At 45.5% G+C, this 16,358-nt stretch overlaps 1 protein-coding gene across 7 annotated transcripts in view; it reads right to left on the bottom strand.

The window, feature by feature from the left end:
• Positions 1–2,426: 2,426 nt before the first annotated feature.
• Positions 2,427–16,358, bottom strand: part of Kmt5b (lysine methyltransferase 5B) — a 59,391-nt gene continuing 45,459 nt past the window's right edge. For all 7 annotated transcript variants that reach the window (XM_048807773.1, XM_015503257.2, XM_048807774.1 and 4 more), the window contains 2 exons: positions 13,390–13,586; positions 2,427–6,621 (listed from right to left, as the gene is read on the bottom strand). In XM_048807773.1, the coding sequence (XP_048663730.1) occupies positions 5,150–6,621; positions 13,390–13,586 (1,669 nt within the window). In that variant the 3' untranslated portion in view covers positions 2,427–5,149. The remainder of the gene's footprint in view (positions 6,622–13,389; positions 13,587–16,358) is intronic.

Raw genomic sequence — 16,358 nt, forward strand, 5'->3', positions numbered from 1 at the left:
TAGGCGGTTCCCTGGCCGCAGAGCGCCCCCAGGCCTCCTGCGTCCGCCTCGGCTTGCGGCCCACCCTGGTTGCAGGCTCCCCTACCCTGAGGGCGTGCACAGCTCCTGCCACCCCTCCCTAGCCAGCCTGAACTACACCTCCACCCGCCATCTGCTGCGACGCCACCTGGCCTGAGAGGACCACATCTGTGCAGAGGAGTGCTGCTGCCAACAGGTGCCCCTCCCGCCCACTGGGGCAACTCGGACACTGGGTAGTACTGCAGTGTGATGAGTAAATATGTCTTCAATGAATTGTACTAAGTTTCTGTGGTCAGCTTGCTTTCCCATTCTTGATTTCACATCTCCCTTGTGTGGCCCAAACCCAAACATCTGATGCTCGGATGGCCCGGCCTCCTGCTCCAGAGTGGATAGAACTCTTGCGAATGCTGGCGCTAGGCTGGCTCCTCCGTCACACCCGAATGCGTCTTTCCTCTTGGAAGATGGATGACCCCCACTACCCCCGACTCCGAGTGACTCCTCACTGCCCTTCTCAGGAGCTCACCACCCCATGGAAGCTCTCTGGGGTTAAACTTGCTTTTCCTTTAAATAGTTAACCACCTTCTCTCTCTGCTGTCATCCCCTTTCCTCCATTGTCCCCAGCCAGTCTGGCTTCTCAAGTACTGCCCCAGCTGTGCCTTCAAGGTCCCCAAGGTCCAGTGGCCTTGGCACAACATTCTCTGCTGCCCTCAGCACCAGCTCTCCTCATCCACTCCTGTGGCTTTAATTCAAACCCTGCCTCCCCAATCCCAAATACATAACATGTGCTCACACATACTGGAGAAATGTGACTAACTCCTGTCACCTGCTGGAGGTGGTGGTGCACTCCAGTAATACCTGCAACTCAGGAAGATGAGGCAAGAGGATCGGGAGTTCAAAGCCAGCCTCAGCAAAAGTGAGGCACTAAGCAATTCAGTGAGACCCCGACTCTCAATAAAATAAAAACAGGTCTGGGGATGTGGCTCAGTTGGTCTAGTGCCCCTGAGTTCAATCCCAGGTACCAAAAAAAAAAAAAAAAAAAGTGGTAGAGGAGCCTTGAGTTCCATGCCCAGCACTGCAAAAGAAACAAACCAAAAAGGCCAGCTCAGGGTCTCAGACCCGAGCCAGCCCTGAGCAGAATGTGAAGCACTGCTTCTCTGTGAGAACCGTGGGAGCACTCAACAGGGTTGGGACTCCCCGCAAAGGATGGTTGCAGTCTAGGGCAGCTTAGCAGAATCTGGCACAGAATCTGGTAACAGCACTGTTCCAGAGTCATCTCTACAGGCCTGCAGGGTCTTCTGTCCAGATTGGCCGCTTCCCAGCTGCTCCGTGAACACTTGTGAGCTTACTGTCCTGGGAGGATGTGAGTGGCAGGGGCACGGGAGGAGGGCAGCGTTGGCAGCATATCCCTTCCTGGTTCATCTACCTCTACCTGCCAACCCTGCTCTCTTTCTGAAAAAGGCAGATTCGCCTGTGCTCTGGCTCGTCCACCAGCCAGCACCAGCAGCACTCAAGTGCTTCAGGACATGGAGGGCGCAGGAAGCAGCCTCATGCCCTTCCCTTGAAGCCTCTGCACCATCATCCTGGGGCTACAGAAGTACCCGAGGGTGGCAGCTGCTTGGCACCTTGTTTTTTGGTAGCAGAGCACTTGACACAATGTATGTTAGTGACAGAAATCTTGTATTTGAGAAACAGGTCACACAAGGGTTTTGGGCAGAATGCTGTGAGCTGGCTGCCACTAGCTACTGGAAAGCAGACTGAGCCGTCAAGAGTGTGAGTGGTTAACAGGCAGGACACAGCCTTTTTCCAGATTGGGAACTCAGGCTTGGGTGAATATTCCAATCGATTAGCTAACGAGTGCTCACTTGCCTGCCAATGGGGTGAAGGACGTTCCTTCTAAACCTTAACTGGGGATAGGACCAAGTACACTGACTTCTGACCCAGAATGGAGCTAGGCGCCAGGAAAGCGGGCTGCAGCCAGGCAGCATGTTCCCAACCACGAAGGTGTTGCCGAGCTGGCCAAATCCAGGGTTCCTGATTCCTGTGCCAGTCCTATTTCAAGTAGGCTTTGTAACAGTAAATGGGAGAAAAAGGGACTCAGGCCAGTTCGGGATCTGCTATTCCAGTAGAGAGAGAAAAAGCAAGCAATCAGAAGCTAGTAGTAACTGGGTTATAAAAGCCCTCAAGTGTCATTTTGCTCCATTTGGAGGGCAAAGACTTCTAAGTCCCCAGGCTAGGAGGCTTCACAGGCTGGAAGCAGCCTCCCTGCAGGGAATGGCTGCTTGCCCTCTTCTCCCTCCAGTGATCAGCACAGGCAAGGGTGCACCCTGGTCCATTCTGCTTCACGGGAGCACTTCAGGGAAGTCACCGCTTTGACCTCTTCTTCTCAGATATAGTGAACACCGGCCACATTGTTTTAATTTCCGAATTTATTAAAATGATTAACCTCAATACTGCAAGTGCATGTACAAAATATTTGTAAAAAATGTTTTTAATGAAACATTAAAGAACTTACCTCAAATGCTGAAAAAGTCCTTTTTCATTCTTTCAGTACAAGGAATACATTGTATCTCAAAAGTATTACAACTCAGCAAAACAATTTAAAACAGTAATTTGAAAAATGATTGAAAATTGAATACTTTACATATATTTCTATGATCATTTCCTAATTCTTACAATGCCAAAAACTTTACCAATCATTGCATAAGCTCAAGCTAAAAGTTTTATTGAATGTAACCTCTTCCAAACTGGTCAAGAGTGTGTGGCTTTTGTCTCCCACACAGTGACGTTCTACAGCAGGCTGAGAACAGTCCCGAGGCCCCTACCTTTAAAAACGGAAATTAGGGCGCCCTAGAAGGCATCCCAGCGGCCGCTGAGTGCTTGTGCATACCGACTCCTGAGAAGCAGCGACTGTCACCAAATGTCACTGCTCTGAGACCCACGGGGAGGTCAGCCTCAAAAGATGAGGCCATAATAAAATTAAAACATCATAAATAAGTTACTAAAATTAAGCTTCAACGTGGAGAAAAATGGGAAATGTGTTTTGTTACTTTTTCCTTAAGACTGAAATTCCTGAAATGGCTATTGTTGGTATTCAAAAAAAACCTTAGAGGTTTAGTCTCTGAACCTCTTCAAAATACCCCAAGCAAAGGTGGGAATGAGAGGTGACCCACTGCCCGCCTGCTCCAGAGGGCCCCTCTTCATCCTCCCGTGCATGGTCCAGGCCTCATGCTTCTGTGCAGGGACCCCATGAGGACTGGACAGGAGCCCGAGGCCATGTAGGGTTGCCCTGCCTCAAGAGCTGCAGCGAGAAGGGGCATGTGTTGGGGGGAGGTCCACGCCTGCTTCCAAATCAATCCCTGAGGATCAGCCTGACCGTGAGAAGCCAAGTTGGGACTGCACAGGACGACCCGGGGCTCCAGGAGCAAAGGCCTCTCAGGCTCCCCCACTTTCTATCTGCAACCTACTGGCACTAGTTTTGAGGAGCTTAATTTAAACAATGTCCCCCAAACGTGAAAAGTGGTGGGTATCAAGTAGAAATAACAGTGAAGCATTGAGGTTTCCTTCACTGGACTTTCTTGTTACCTGCAGATCCCTCTGAGTAGTTTAAGACATGGGCTACTTTTCTAGACACTACAAGAACCCCCTAAGTTGACTTGACTCATCTGAAAGCACATGTACACATTTCCCAGGAAACAGAGATTTGCTGGTGTTAAACACCTGCTATAGACTTATATTCCCGAATTCTTTGATTTCTAAAATAATCCAGAAAAATGAAAGAGCCTGGTATTGAACATAAAATAATCAAAAATTTGCTCATTAAGTTACTTAAAATTAATTTCTCTTCTCAAAGTGCTTGAAAAAACAAATCTGACTCCTTTTTGATTAACTGATAATATAATCAAAAAACTTTGATATTTTAATAATAAACTAATATAAGCTGAGAACTCCCACTGAGGCAGTGCTTAAAACTATATATTTATAATTTCCTATTTTATTGGCATGAATATTTCTAAACTTAAAAACCTTCCTGGTAAGTTCTTTTAATTTCTTATGACAAAAATTTCTCACAACACACAAATATTTACAACATATACATTGTTTTCAGCTCTTTACATTGAATTCCAAAGACAAACATTTTTATAGGTTACCACAGAACAAAAGCTGTGACTCATGTTTTTATTTCATAAACTATTATAAGTTAAAGTGAATAGATTTTTTTAATATTCCTTGTAGCATTTTACAAGTGCAACAGAAAACTTGAAGAACCAAATTAAGATAGCTGTAGTTCATTAGATAACGCTGCTTGTTGCCATCGCATGTTCACAGCAGAGTTTTGAAAAAATAAGCACCAATCATTCTTGCAAAGAACAATTTTATCTAAAAGGATTGAAAAGTGTTAAATACAAGGTCTTTAATTTACATGACAAGCAATAAATACGCTGTTTTGAAACGCATCCTGCACGCTGCTAACCTGGTACATACAGTGTACTGAACAGTGAGCTGTCTCGCGTGTGATGGTATTTTTTTTGTTTTGTAAAGAAACCAATTTGACTCCCGACTGATGGTTGACTATGTTAACAGAGGCCACACACAGTACACCTGGGTCAGCAAACAGTGTGAAACTGACAAACTCCAAGGGGGAAACATCTAGCAAATATAAATCAAAAAGCCAAAGATCATTGCTGGTGATATTAGCATATACTTGAAAACCTTAATATGCTGCTACTATGATTTGTTTTAAATTATTGTTTAGTCATATATTAAAGAGCCAGCTGATGCTCTTAAAAGTAAAAAAAAAAAAAAAAAAGAAGTTGTGTAGCCACATTATTGTCTCAACGTCCTGTGTGGAAAGTTGTTATCACTGTACAATTTTGCTGGAGCCTTTATTTTACAATAGGGCTTCATCTCTAACTGAGAATTGCACATAAGAAGGCTATTTAAAAAGTACGATAAAAATTTGCACAAATCAGACTTAGGAAGAGTCAGTACGCTGTACACTTTCTACAATATTATGCTGATACGTGAAGAGACGATAGAAGTGCTGCCACTCAAATGGTTCAGTTGAGGAATAATTGACTGGAATTTTTATTTCTTTAAAGTAGTTATCCCAGGTCAAATTAAGACCAAGAGCTTATGCGTTAAGCCTTAAAGACTGATCTTCTCTTCTCCTTGAAGAAATGTCAATATCTATAGAGTCTTTCCCGACTATTAGCCTCAGTCGCTTAGCCGGAGGAAGAGGAATAAAATCATCTTCAAAGTCATCGTCATAGTCATCCTCCTCTTCGTCTCCCTCTGAAGAGGAGGAGTCATCTGTACTTTCCTCCTCATACTGACTGTAGTCATCCACCTCCATCTGGGACTCCAGGAGAGAGAGAGGATCACTACAGCACACCCCATTTTCATGAAGCCCCTCTGCATAGGGCCCTCTACTTTCCTCATCCCGTTTTAGCTGGATTTTTAATTTTGTAGAACTACTGCCTGATCCTGAGTTAAATCCATTATTAAGCTTTGCTACATAGAGATTATTATCATTTTCATGGTCTTTACTTAACTTGATGCTTATTTTGGAAGAATTCATCCCGTCATTCTCTTGGTCGTTTGTCTTGCTGCTGCTATCATGGCGCCTACGGAGAGTCAATTTGGGAATCCCAGAGTTATTTTCCAGGATTAGCTGGGCGTCATACCTTGTAATTCGCCGCTTCTTTTTGCTTTTAGCAGTTCTAAAGCCATCCTTCGCCCTGAAGCTGTCTGACGTGACGATTGAGCACCCGACAGGCGAGGGAGTGCAGTCTGTGTAGCTCATGGGCACCCCTGCCACACCGCTGGGCTCACCCTGGTCAGAGTGGGGTGCCATCAAATCTGGCACGTTGCTCTCCTGTCCAGGGCAGTCATGCACCAGGGTGGACTCTGCTATGTTTGTCAACTGCTTTACAAGTTTTCCTTGTCGCGATTTCTTTCTAGACATGCTCGGGTCACTCTTGTGACCCGGTGCTTCCCCCTTCTGTGCAGTCTCGCTAGCCAGTCCTTCCTGCACGTCGGGGGCTGGCTGCTCATCACTGTCTGGGCAAGGTTCTGCCGTGCCATTACAGCCATCCAGCGTATTTGGTTCTAGCTTGATGTCCGAGGCTTCCGGCGGGTTTGCCCTGGTCCTCGCCGAGCGCCTGGTTGTGTAGGTGCAGGGCGAGCTGTCCCCCTGCGAGTGAGCACCTCTCCCAGGATTCCGCCTGTGTTCTCTGGCCGCATGTCTAGTCAAGCACCCGCTGGCAACTGCAGCTTGGACTGATCCCTCTGACTCCTGGTCTTTTCTAATGGGCAAATTCTTATATAGGACCACTTTAGGCTCTTTAAGTACTAAGTTTCCCATCTCGAGCTTTCTTGAACTATTCTTCTGCTCTAGTCGCTTGCAGTGATTCCTTAGCTTTATCTTTGAGAGTAAAGGCTTTGCAGGCTTTTTCAGTTTCTTTGGTACCCTGGAATTGTTCGTGTGAGTTAGCTTAGATGAGGTAGAGTTGGAGGAAGCGGGAATTCTGGACATGGACTGCCTGGTTAACGTTCTGCTCTTGCTGTTCTTTTTTACACCAACTGAAGATTTTCGGTTAGAAGCTGTAAGGTTTAAAAAAAAAAAAAAAAAGATGAGAAACAGCTGGGTAACACAGTAGTGCTTAACCAAACACTGCCCCAAACCAGACCATCAGCTACAAAATATTTCCATTACATACACGTGGAAAACAGACCCCAGCTGATTCTGTCAGTACATTTGCCTTCCCCATGCTGCCTTCACGTTCTCGTCCAAACTGATGGAGCAACTCGTTCACGTTCCAGGCAAGTGATCACAGTTGAAGAGCTCTCAGCACAGAGGACTCAGACTTCACTCTAAGCTTCTCCTTCATCTGCGGAGACGCTGGTCCAAACTAAGCATTTCTTCTCCTCATTTAGTATTTTCTTTTTCGCGGTACTTCGGAGGTGAGCTACACCCCCAGTCTTTTTGAGACAGGATCTTGCTAAGTGGCTGAGGCTGGCTTTGAACTTGAGATCTTCCTGCCTCAGCCTCCTGAGTCATTGGGATTAAGGCAAGTGCTACCATGCCCAACAGAAGATTTGAAAAAAAGTAAGAATTATAGTTTTCTTTCACAAATTCTTCTTGAAATCATTTAAAATATGCTTCTAAAATTCACTACTCAATTACCCAAAGTAAGTATACTACTTGGCCAGTAATACAGACAAGTACTATATTGCTATAGGGCTCTAAGAGAAAAATTCTAACTTGACAGTTTCAAACAGGAAAGGCAGATCCCAAGAACCACATATTGTCATTCCCAATAGACGTTTACCGAAAAAGGGCTACATATCCACAGTCGTTTGCTTGCTTCAGCTTTGTGAAGACTGGGAGAGAAGAGGGGGTGTGTGGCCTCAGAGGACCTGCAGAACCTGGGTGGCCTCATCCAATGGCAAGAAGCTAGCAGCAGCTGCCAGAAACACGCATTTAAGACAAGAGAGGGACCCACCGTCACTCCAAGACAGGGATACAGAAAGGTGCATCACCTCCAGGGCAGCCTAAGACCAGGTGATCCACTAGGACCAGGCGATCCACAGGTGGGCTTTCAGGAGGCTCGCCCAGCACTCAGGCACCTTGCCACTGCTTCTCTGCTGCCGTTTTCCCTCTTTACTTACACTGTAGACTATTCTTCGTGGGATTTTACGTCAGCCAATGTTTCACTTACTCAATTCTCCCGTCCCCCAGTCAAAAAGCCTCTCCCTGATCAAAACAACCCTTTGAAGATCATTCAGTGGGGAAGCTGTGACCAACCACCACGTCACCAGGGATGAAACACCTACTGTGGGCAATCTGAGCAGGGAGGCCAAGGGAGGACCAGGCTCCACAGGGTGCCTGGACAGCTGCCATCCCTTCTGCACAGCTGAACAAGAAAATCATCACTAGTTTTTCCTGAGAGGGGAACAAAAATGCCTAAGCACTCCAGAAATGATCTAATCACCAAGGCTCTCTACTCAGAGGATGGCTCATAAATGCCTTCAGTTACCCAGACTAGGAGAATCACAGTGGTGAGATCCACTGACTGAACTAAGTAAGAATAGCTCATCTGTGTGGGCTGCTACCAAGGAGGAAGCTTATTTTTAGATTAACAGGAGTAATGAAGTTTAGATACCAGTCAATTTGAGGATGCATTATTCTTCTAAATACAAGGATATTTATGGAAGTCTTTAGCAAAGAGGACAAGGTGGACTGAGCAGATGCGATGTACACATAGACACACCAGTGTCCTGGTCGTTTCCAGGAAGGCCTGCACCTGTTGACTTTCCTGGATGCGGTCATGAGGACCCCTTGCCTGTCTTACACCTCAAGACCTATATCCGCGATCAGCTTTTCTCAGCTTTTTGCTTCCTTTTGCCACTCCAGGCTCCTGCCATGCTCTACTCCGTGGTCGTACACACCACCTTCTCACCAGCGCCCCGTGCACGCTGGGCCCGCTTCTCGAAGACAGCCTGTGCCAACCGACACTTCCTGGTCATGAAATCTAGTGCGCACTTCTCAGACCTGCCTTTCTCTCTGAATGGGACACCGACTGTTCTCTCCTTCTCAGGACGTCATCTTTTCCTGGCCATTGGAGAGCGCACTCCTAGTTCTTCCGGTCTCTGGCACTTCTTCATCTTCCCAAGACCCTCATTCTTCAGCTCTCTGGCATCCAGCCCCAAACACCATACTCTCTTCTCCAGGTGACGGGAACCCACCTGCCCGTGGCTGTCACCTCCTATATGCCGACAGTCCCCTGATACCTTCTCTAGCCCAATCCTTTTCTAATGCCAGACTCCAGCAGCCAAGTGCCGATTGAGGCTTCTCGCAAGTCCTTTGCTGTGCCTGTGTCCAGCTCACCGCCAGACTCAGGAAGTTTCTCCATCTGAGCGCCATCACGTCTTCAAAACACGACACACCACTTGTCCAAGTGCCCATGTGGGATGCTGGAGGCGTCCAAGACTCTTCCTTCCTTCACCACCTCATCCAGTCATCCAGCCGTACTGCGGAGACCACCCTGCAATGTCATGGAACCTGCTGCCTAAACCTACCCGCTCCCTGTCTCCTGTTGTCTTCCCAACAGCCCATTCTCCCCCACGCAGCCAGAATGGTTTCCCCATTATCTCAGGTCACTTTCAGTTTTAACCTAATGCCCTGAGAATCAAGTCCAAAATGCTAGACTCTGGTCACAGATCATCTTCTCACCTTCAGCAGCCACGATGACCAAGTTCTCCACCTGTGCATGCACTCGGATGAAAGGCTCCTGATTTGAATAGGCTCCACTGGGCCAACTTCTCACTCCCCGCTGATCCTCAGCTTGGGCAGTGCCTCCTGCAGGGAGCTCCCGTGACTTCCTCTTAGAACCAACCTGCGGTGCCCTTGTGTTGTCACAGCACCCAAAGACTTTGCTTACTCAGCACTTAATCTAATTCACTGGCTGATCCCACCTTAAGGTAAGTTTGAGTCTAGGCTCTCCTCAGTCCATCCTTCCTTCCAAGAAGTCCAGTGCTGGCCGCAGTGCCAGCCGCTGACAAATCACCTCGTTTGTGATCCAGGCTGAACAGACTGCATTTGACAGCACACAGGATTTCAAGATTTCACTTACATATTTGTGCACTTATCGGTGTGTTCTTATTTGAAAAGCATTATCTCATCACAAGTCCAGTCAAAAGGTAAGCTCATCAAGTCAAAGACTAAAAAGACACACACAAGCTAGGCAAGAGGAATGTGAGAGATGTGACTAAGATGCAAGGTCCAGAGTCCTTCACTGTCCAAAAAGTGCTACCATGTCCTTGAAGGGGTTGGGAATTTCAGTGATAGTAAGGCTAGAAGAGGAGGGCTGTCCACAATGACACACTAAAAAAGTCAAGTCTTTTTAAAAAGAATGTCAACAGAGTAAGGACTCTGACATCAGTGGAGATGAGGCGTACTTTCAGTTACCCTCGCTCTGTACCGACTTCTCCTGTGGGGTTTTCTTTCTCCAGTGACCTGGAAATCCCCCAAATGCATATACTTGGACAGCAGTTTTAGGTGGAGGTACACATTCTTTTCAGCAATTACTATGTGCTAGGTGTTGTGCAAACAGGTCTACCAGGACCTGAAGTGACATCACACGTCTGTGAAAGCCAGGCTCTCAGTGATGAGTAATCTAAAGCTAGCCATCTACCAAATGGCAGGGGTGGGATTTGAACCTATCTGGGTGAGGTGGTGCATGCCTGTAATCCCAGCAACTTTGAAGACTGAGGCAGAAGGATCCCAAGTTCAAGGCCAGCATGGGTAGCTCAGAGAGACCCTATCTCAAAACAAAACGGGCTGAGGGTATAGCTCAGCGATAGAGCACCTCTAGGTTCAATTCTCAGTACAAAAAAAAAATTTTTTTAAAAAGATGGTGAGTTCCTGATCAGTTGTGCTGCCTATAAGGTCTACTGCAGAATTATTATTGTGTCAGTCCCAATTGATGGGCAAAGGACATGGCTCTCATAGTAATTTCAAGGGGCCATCAAAATTATAAGGCAGTATGGCATCCCTACAGCCAGATGGAAGAGTTGCAGAAGGACAGCTGAGCTTTCCTGAGTCCTCAGGCTGCTCTGGAGACACCACCACCTGCAACACAAGATGCTATGAGGGTCACTCTCAGTTCAGCCTCAGCAGAGCCCGAGAACCCAGACAACCCCACAGGACTCTAAAGGCCTGTCTCTGTGAGCTTGGTAAGCATAAGCAGCTCTCGCCAACCTCTCAGCCTCGTGCTGGACAGGATGTGGACGCAGCCACAGGCTCGGTGCCAGGAGCAGGCAGCCCAGTCTCCACGTCTGTGACCACTGCTCCTTAGTTAGGGTAAACTGATCCCACTGGCCTCATCTTCTGGGTCCTGTGCTGACTGGTGATACTGGCAGTGGCTGTGTCCACACCTTCAGGCACGCTCTTGAGCGCCTTCGCATCCTGTATCACAAGACTAACTACAGGAAGCTCCCCAGGCCTCAAGGCACACAGGCCTGAAAAACCAGAATACTCTTAATAACAACTCTGCCATTCAGATTGGTAGACTGAGTTTATGAAAATAGATTTCTTCTTGTTTCCACTCCTGGATGCTAAAGTGCAAAGTCAGGCTGGAGCTCTGAAGACACCTTCCAAAAAAAGAACCTGCGCGGAAGGGAGGTTCCGAATAGGTGGAAATGTTTCTTTGTACGTGCTGTTCAAAGAAAAGAGTTCCTCTCTCAGCTGCTAAATCCTACATGAAGTGCGAGATAAAGACGGGCAGGCAGGCAGCAGAGATGGCATCCACACCTATGCACGCCACATGCCCAGCTCCCCGGGAAGAGAGCTCTGGCAGCTCTGGCTCTTCTCCAGTTTCAAAAAGTCGCTCTTTTTTAAAGGGTCTGGTTGAGAGATAAACACCAAAAGAATATAGCCTAAAGGAATACGTGTAAGAACCACAGAAATCCTTCTGTGCACGATTCAAGGGACAGTGGCCTCAGAGATAGCTGAAGTCTGGGCTCCCTCAAGCACTGGACGATGTCTATCCACTCTACTGTGCCCTCAAGTCAGCCACACCAGCCCTCAGGTTATTCCAAAGGCATGCTACGGAAAGGCAACTTGGGCAAAGCAAGCACCCCAGAATAAGCAGCCACTGCTGAGGTTAGCTCAAAGGCATCTTGTTCCCTCTAAACTTGAGAAAATGAAGTGTCTAGTCTGCTCTGTTTTTTGTGCATTTGTCTTGGAGCTAAAGCACAAGCTCCCCGAGGTAGGGGACCGGGTCTCATACACCCTTGTCTCTCCAACTACCAGCAGGCTTTTAGTAAGGGTCTGATTTCGTAATAGACATTTTCTAGATGGTTATCTATTAATACACCCAACACCTTCCAAAAACTATTCATACTTTTATCTTTTCAGCCAAGGGGTGTACTGAGTGCAGGGTCTACATACTGGTAACAAGGCTCATGCACAGAAGCAGATAGTTCCACACCTTGCAGGGCCATTCCCTGCAGGCGGCTCTGTGGCTGTCTCCAGGTGCAGATGGCAGCATGCACCCCTATGTTTTCGTGTGAGGGTCTATCACATGGGGTCTCCAGTTTCACCAAGGAACCAGACTCAGAAAGCGAAGGTTCATTACGCTGCATTTATTTTTGAATCAACAGTCAACAGTGAATGATCAACTAACTCCTCTTTTTGCTCACTCTGAACATTAACTAAAAAGTCTGGACCAGAACTATACTGTTACTTTTACACTACAGAGGTCACACCTGGCCTCTGACTCCCAGCAGCAGGTAGATTCAGGAATCCGTGGCAGTGACATTCAATTCACCCCTTTCTTCAGGGTTTTCTGTCTGGGAGGGAGTAGCCGAGGCGTGGGAGAGCCTAAGATACCCAGCACCTCAGGTATTTCCTAAGTGCTTGCAAGTCGTACTGTCATTAAGATGCCAGCACAGGAGACTTTGGGGACCACCAAGTCAAACCCTTCCAGTAGCCATCTCTGTCAGAGACAAGGCAGGCCAAAGAGCCCACCACTGTAGTGGCACCTAGAGAACACAGGTGTTACCCAGACGATGACAGCAGTGTCATGTTCCAGCACTTCAGAGCTCCTCACACGTCGTGCTGTCCTCTGCCTGTTTAGGTTTTCTTTTCTTCCTTTTCTTTTTGTTTGTTCTTCATACCCTTTTTCCAGCTTCTATCAGATCTTGCCCCCAAATACAACTGGTTTTCAAAGCTTGCTTCTTTCTCTTTCCATCTCTCTTCCTACTTTCTGTGGCGTGAACCCAATGTGCCACAACATGGCCACATCCGAGTGCTCCTCAGGCACGATTGTGAGTCTATTCTGGTGGTTTGGTGAATTGAGTCAGTTCGTTTTAAAAAAGATAAGTAAGTAGTAAAAAGGTGGAAGTCTTGAGGCCAGAAGCTAGGAACTCCCAAGTCCATCACCTGTTCCTAACAGACTGCTGGACACTGGACACATGTGAGCCTGTACAATTTACCCGGTCCCTTGTCTTCTTGCAGGGCCTAACGACACCAATAGGACAGAGTCACTAACACTTTGAAAATGTTTTTCTCAAACACATGATGATCCTGGAATATATGATGAAGAATTCAATATCCAGTTACTAAGTATTCAAAAGAACAGTCTAGAGTACGGCACTGAATCTGGAGGTGGGCACAACTGTGCTCTGTACTCAAACCATTTCTAGAACCTTGCAGGGCTGCTGAAGCTCATGAGTCCCAGTTTCTCTCAATATTTAGAAGTTTGAAACTACTGAAGCATGCTTTAGAAAGCAAATTTTGTGAAAATACTTAAAAAAAAAAAAAAAAAAAAAAAAAAAAAGGCATCTTATCAAATCTCCCTTACTTACTTGCATTGTTTTTTTCCTGAGTGGTATCTGCATCAGTGTTAGAGCTGACAGACTGACTGTCTGAGTTTTTGCTGCTGTCACCTAACTTTTTAAGCCTATTTAAGCGTTTATCTGTTTCTCTGAGTCCATATTTGCTATTGATAACAGGAGCAGGCGCAGGCAGTCCCACTCTGGATTTGAAAGCACCAGTTCCTCGTCTGTAAGAGAAAACAGCACAAGTTCAGTGAATGGAGTGCACGAATTCACAGCGGGCCTGGCTGCAGGGAGCACCTGGCCATGTGGGCTCAATGGTGAGACCTGGTGAGGCTCTGACCACCACTGGATAAGTGCCAAGTCTAGGAGGCTCATTAGGTAACTAATAAAATTAACATTAAAAACTATGCTTATCAGAACAAAAATCACTTGTTGTGACTGTTGTCAATCGACTGCAAATTGCCTACTATGAAAATCTACTAGCCTTCTGTGTAGACTAAAATGTTAATTTTAACTTTGCTATGTGCCACTTAGCACTACATTAACTGAATGTTAAGAATTCGGAAATTTTTAAAAAGCACAGAATTTCCATAAATTAAGTCAATGCCTAGAACTTAGATGTTATATATGCACACAAATTATGACTGAAATTCTATGTAAAAAGGTGAGGGTATTATTAGTGAATATCTGTCTCTTGGAAGAATAAAAACAGTTAAGTAGTTCCCTTAAATTATCAAATTAATATGAACAATCATAATTAAATTAATAAACTGCTACTAAATTAAAGACATTTAAAAGACTTAACTTTAACTAGTGGACACCTTTCCTCAACATATTTATATGATTCTTCTGCAATAAATGCATGTGGTTGGTAGGAGTCTTCCTAGACTGCCTAAATCTGGTTGTGCAAATCTCTGCTTAGTCAGTATATCAAGGGCAAGTCTCTACTCAGTTCTATTATGAATTAACAATGTTAAACAGAAGACTACATGTGGTATCAAAAACAAAACAAAAAAAAACAGAGAAATTTCTTTGGCCAAAATCATTTTGCCCTTTTGTGGCCTTACCTTGTCAATAGAATGTCATATAATATAGCTTCTGAACTTGTGACAAAATTGTGTTGCAGTGGCACACACCTGTAATCCCAGCAAATCAGGAGGCTGAGACATGAGGATCACAAGTTTGAGGCCAGCCTCAGCAACATAGTGAGGCCCTAAGGACTTAGCAAGACCCTGTCTCAAAAAACAAACATTAAAAAAGGGCTGGGGATGTGGCTTAGTGGTTAAGCAACAATTCCTGGGGTGGGGGGATGGGGAGGAATGCTCCCCATCAAGTGAGCACTGCTAACTGTCCTCTGCAAGTCCCATGTGACCGAATGCATTTCTTCCAGAATTTGGATGAAGGAAAAAATAATATTCCTCCCCCAAAGAAGTAGTGTGTTTTACTTTTGCTAAGGAACAATATACATTTTATTTCTCTTCCTGCCCCCTGGCCCTAAGTACTGGGAAAGCACAGATTTGAACCTAACATAGTTGTTGTTTTTGGTAAGTAAAGGTTAACATTCTTACTAGGATTTAAAATCCACTTTAGACAGCAATTTTGACTAACGCTATTGTAAAAACAACTAAAAACTGATTGTGAAATTGCCTCAATTATTTTTTCAAAAGTGGGATAGAAATCACTGTAAAAAGTTCCAGGTGGGCTGTGGTCATAGCTCAGTGGTAAAGTGCTTGCCCTGCATGTGTGAGGCACTGGGTTCGACTCTCAGCACCACATATAAACAAATAAAGGTCCACTGACAATTAAAAAAAAATCATTAAAAAGAAAGAAAAACCTTCAGAGCAGCAACCAGGCCCATGCCACTTCATCCTAAGACACATTTAGAATGCATGTGTGTAAGCCCTAAAGGCTCAGTCCATAGCAATTGAAAAAGAAATTATTTTCAGACACTCCATGATTTTGATTTTTTTCTAAACCATAACTTGTTAATATTTTTAGTTCATGACTAGAAAGACAGGACATACTTAAAAGTACACTTGAGGGCTGGGGTTGTGGCTCAGTGATGGAGGGCTTTGCCTCGCATGTGTGAGACTTTGAGTTCGATCCTCAGCACCACATAAACATAAACAAAATAAAGATATTGTGCCCATGTATATATATATAAAATACACTTGAACACAAATGCTAATGGCCATGAATTGCTAGAACCTTAGGGAAAGAAATCTGGCAGTGTGTATTAAAAAGAGGCAAACCCTGTCCCTGGCGGTCCCACGTTGGGGAAGAATCCATCCTGTAGAAATAAGAGCAGCTGTAAATTATGATTTGGTTTCCAGGATATATAACAGGTGCAGTGATGCACGCCCATAATCCCAGGGACTCAGGAAGCTGAGGCATGAGGATCTCAAGTACCAAGCCAGCCTTGGCAACTCAGTGAGATCCTGCCTCAAAATAAAAAATAAAAAAGAGTTGGGGATGTAGCTCAACGTTAGAGTGCCCCAGGTTCAATCCCCAGTTCCACACACCCACACTTACCCACCTACCCAAACAAACAAAAAAAAGAGAGTGAAGTATAACACAATAGCAATAATAAGCAGTGTTGGAACTTCTGAAATTAGTTTTTTTTTTAAACAGTAAACTTTCACACTCACTTGTATTCTACAATCTTACTTCTTTTTAACTTATGAAATCATGCTTGCTGCAACAAGTAAGGCAATCCGAGGCTGTCCACAAAGCAAAGGGGAGCAGCCTCCTAGGCACCCCGGCAGCACCGCCCTCCCACTCCTCCACTCCTTTCCTGTCCTACACAACTCTTTATATCACTGCTGCTTTTCAAGCCAACAAAACCAAAATATCTGAATATTAAAAAATATTTTACTTGGGGCTAAGGCTGTGGCTTAGTGGTAGAGCGCTTGCCTAGCATACATGAGGCTCTGGGTTCAATCCTCAGCACCACATAAAAATAAACTATTGTGGGGCTGGGGATGTGGCTCAAGCGG

This window comes from Marmota marmota, unplaced genomic scaffold (assembly GCF_001458135.2).
Source record: "Marmota marmota marmota unplaced genomic scaffold, marMar, whole genome shotgun sequence".
NCBI classification, from domain to species: Eukaryota; Metazoa; Chordata; class Mammalia; order Rodentia; family Sciuridae; genus Marmota; species Marmota marmota.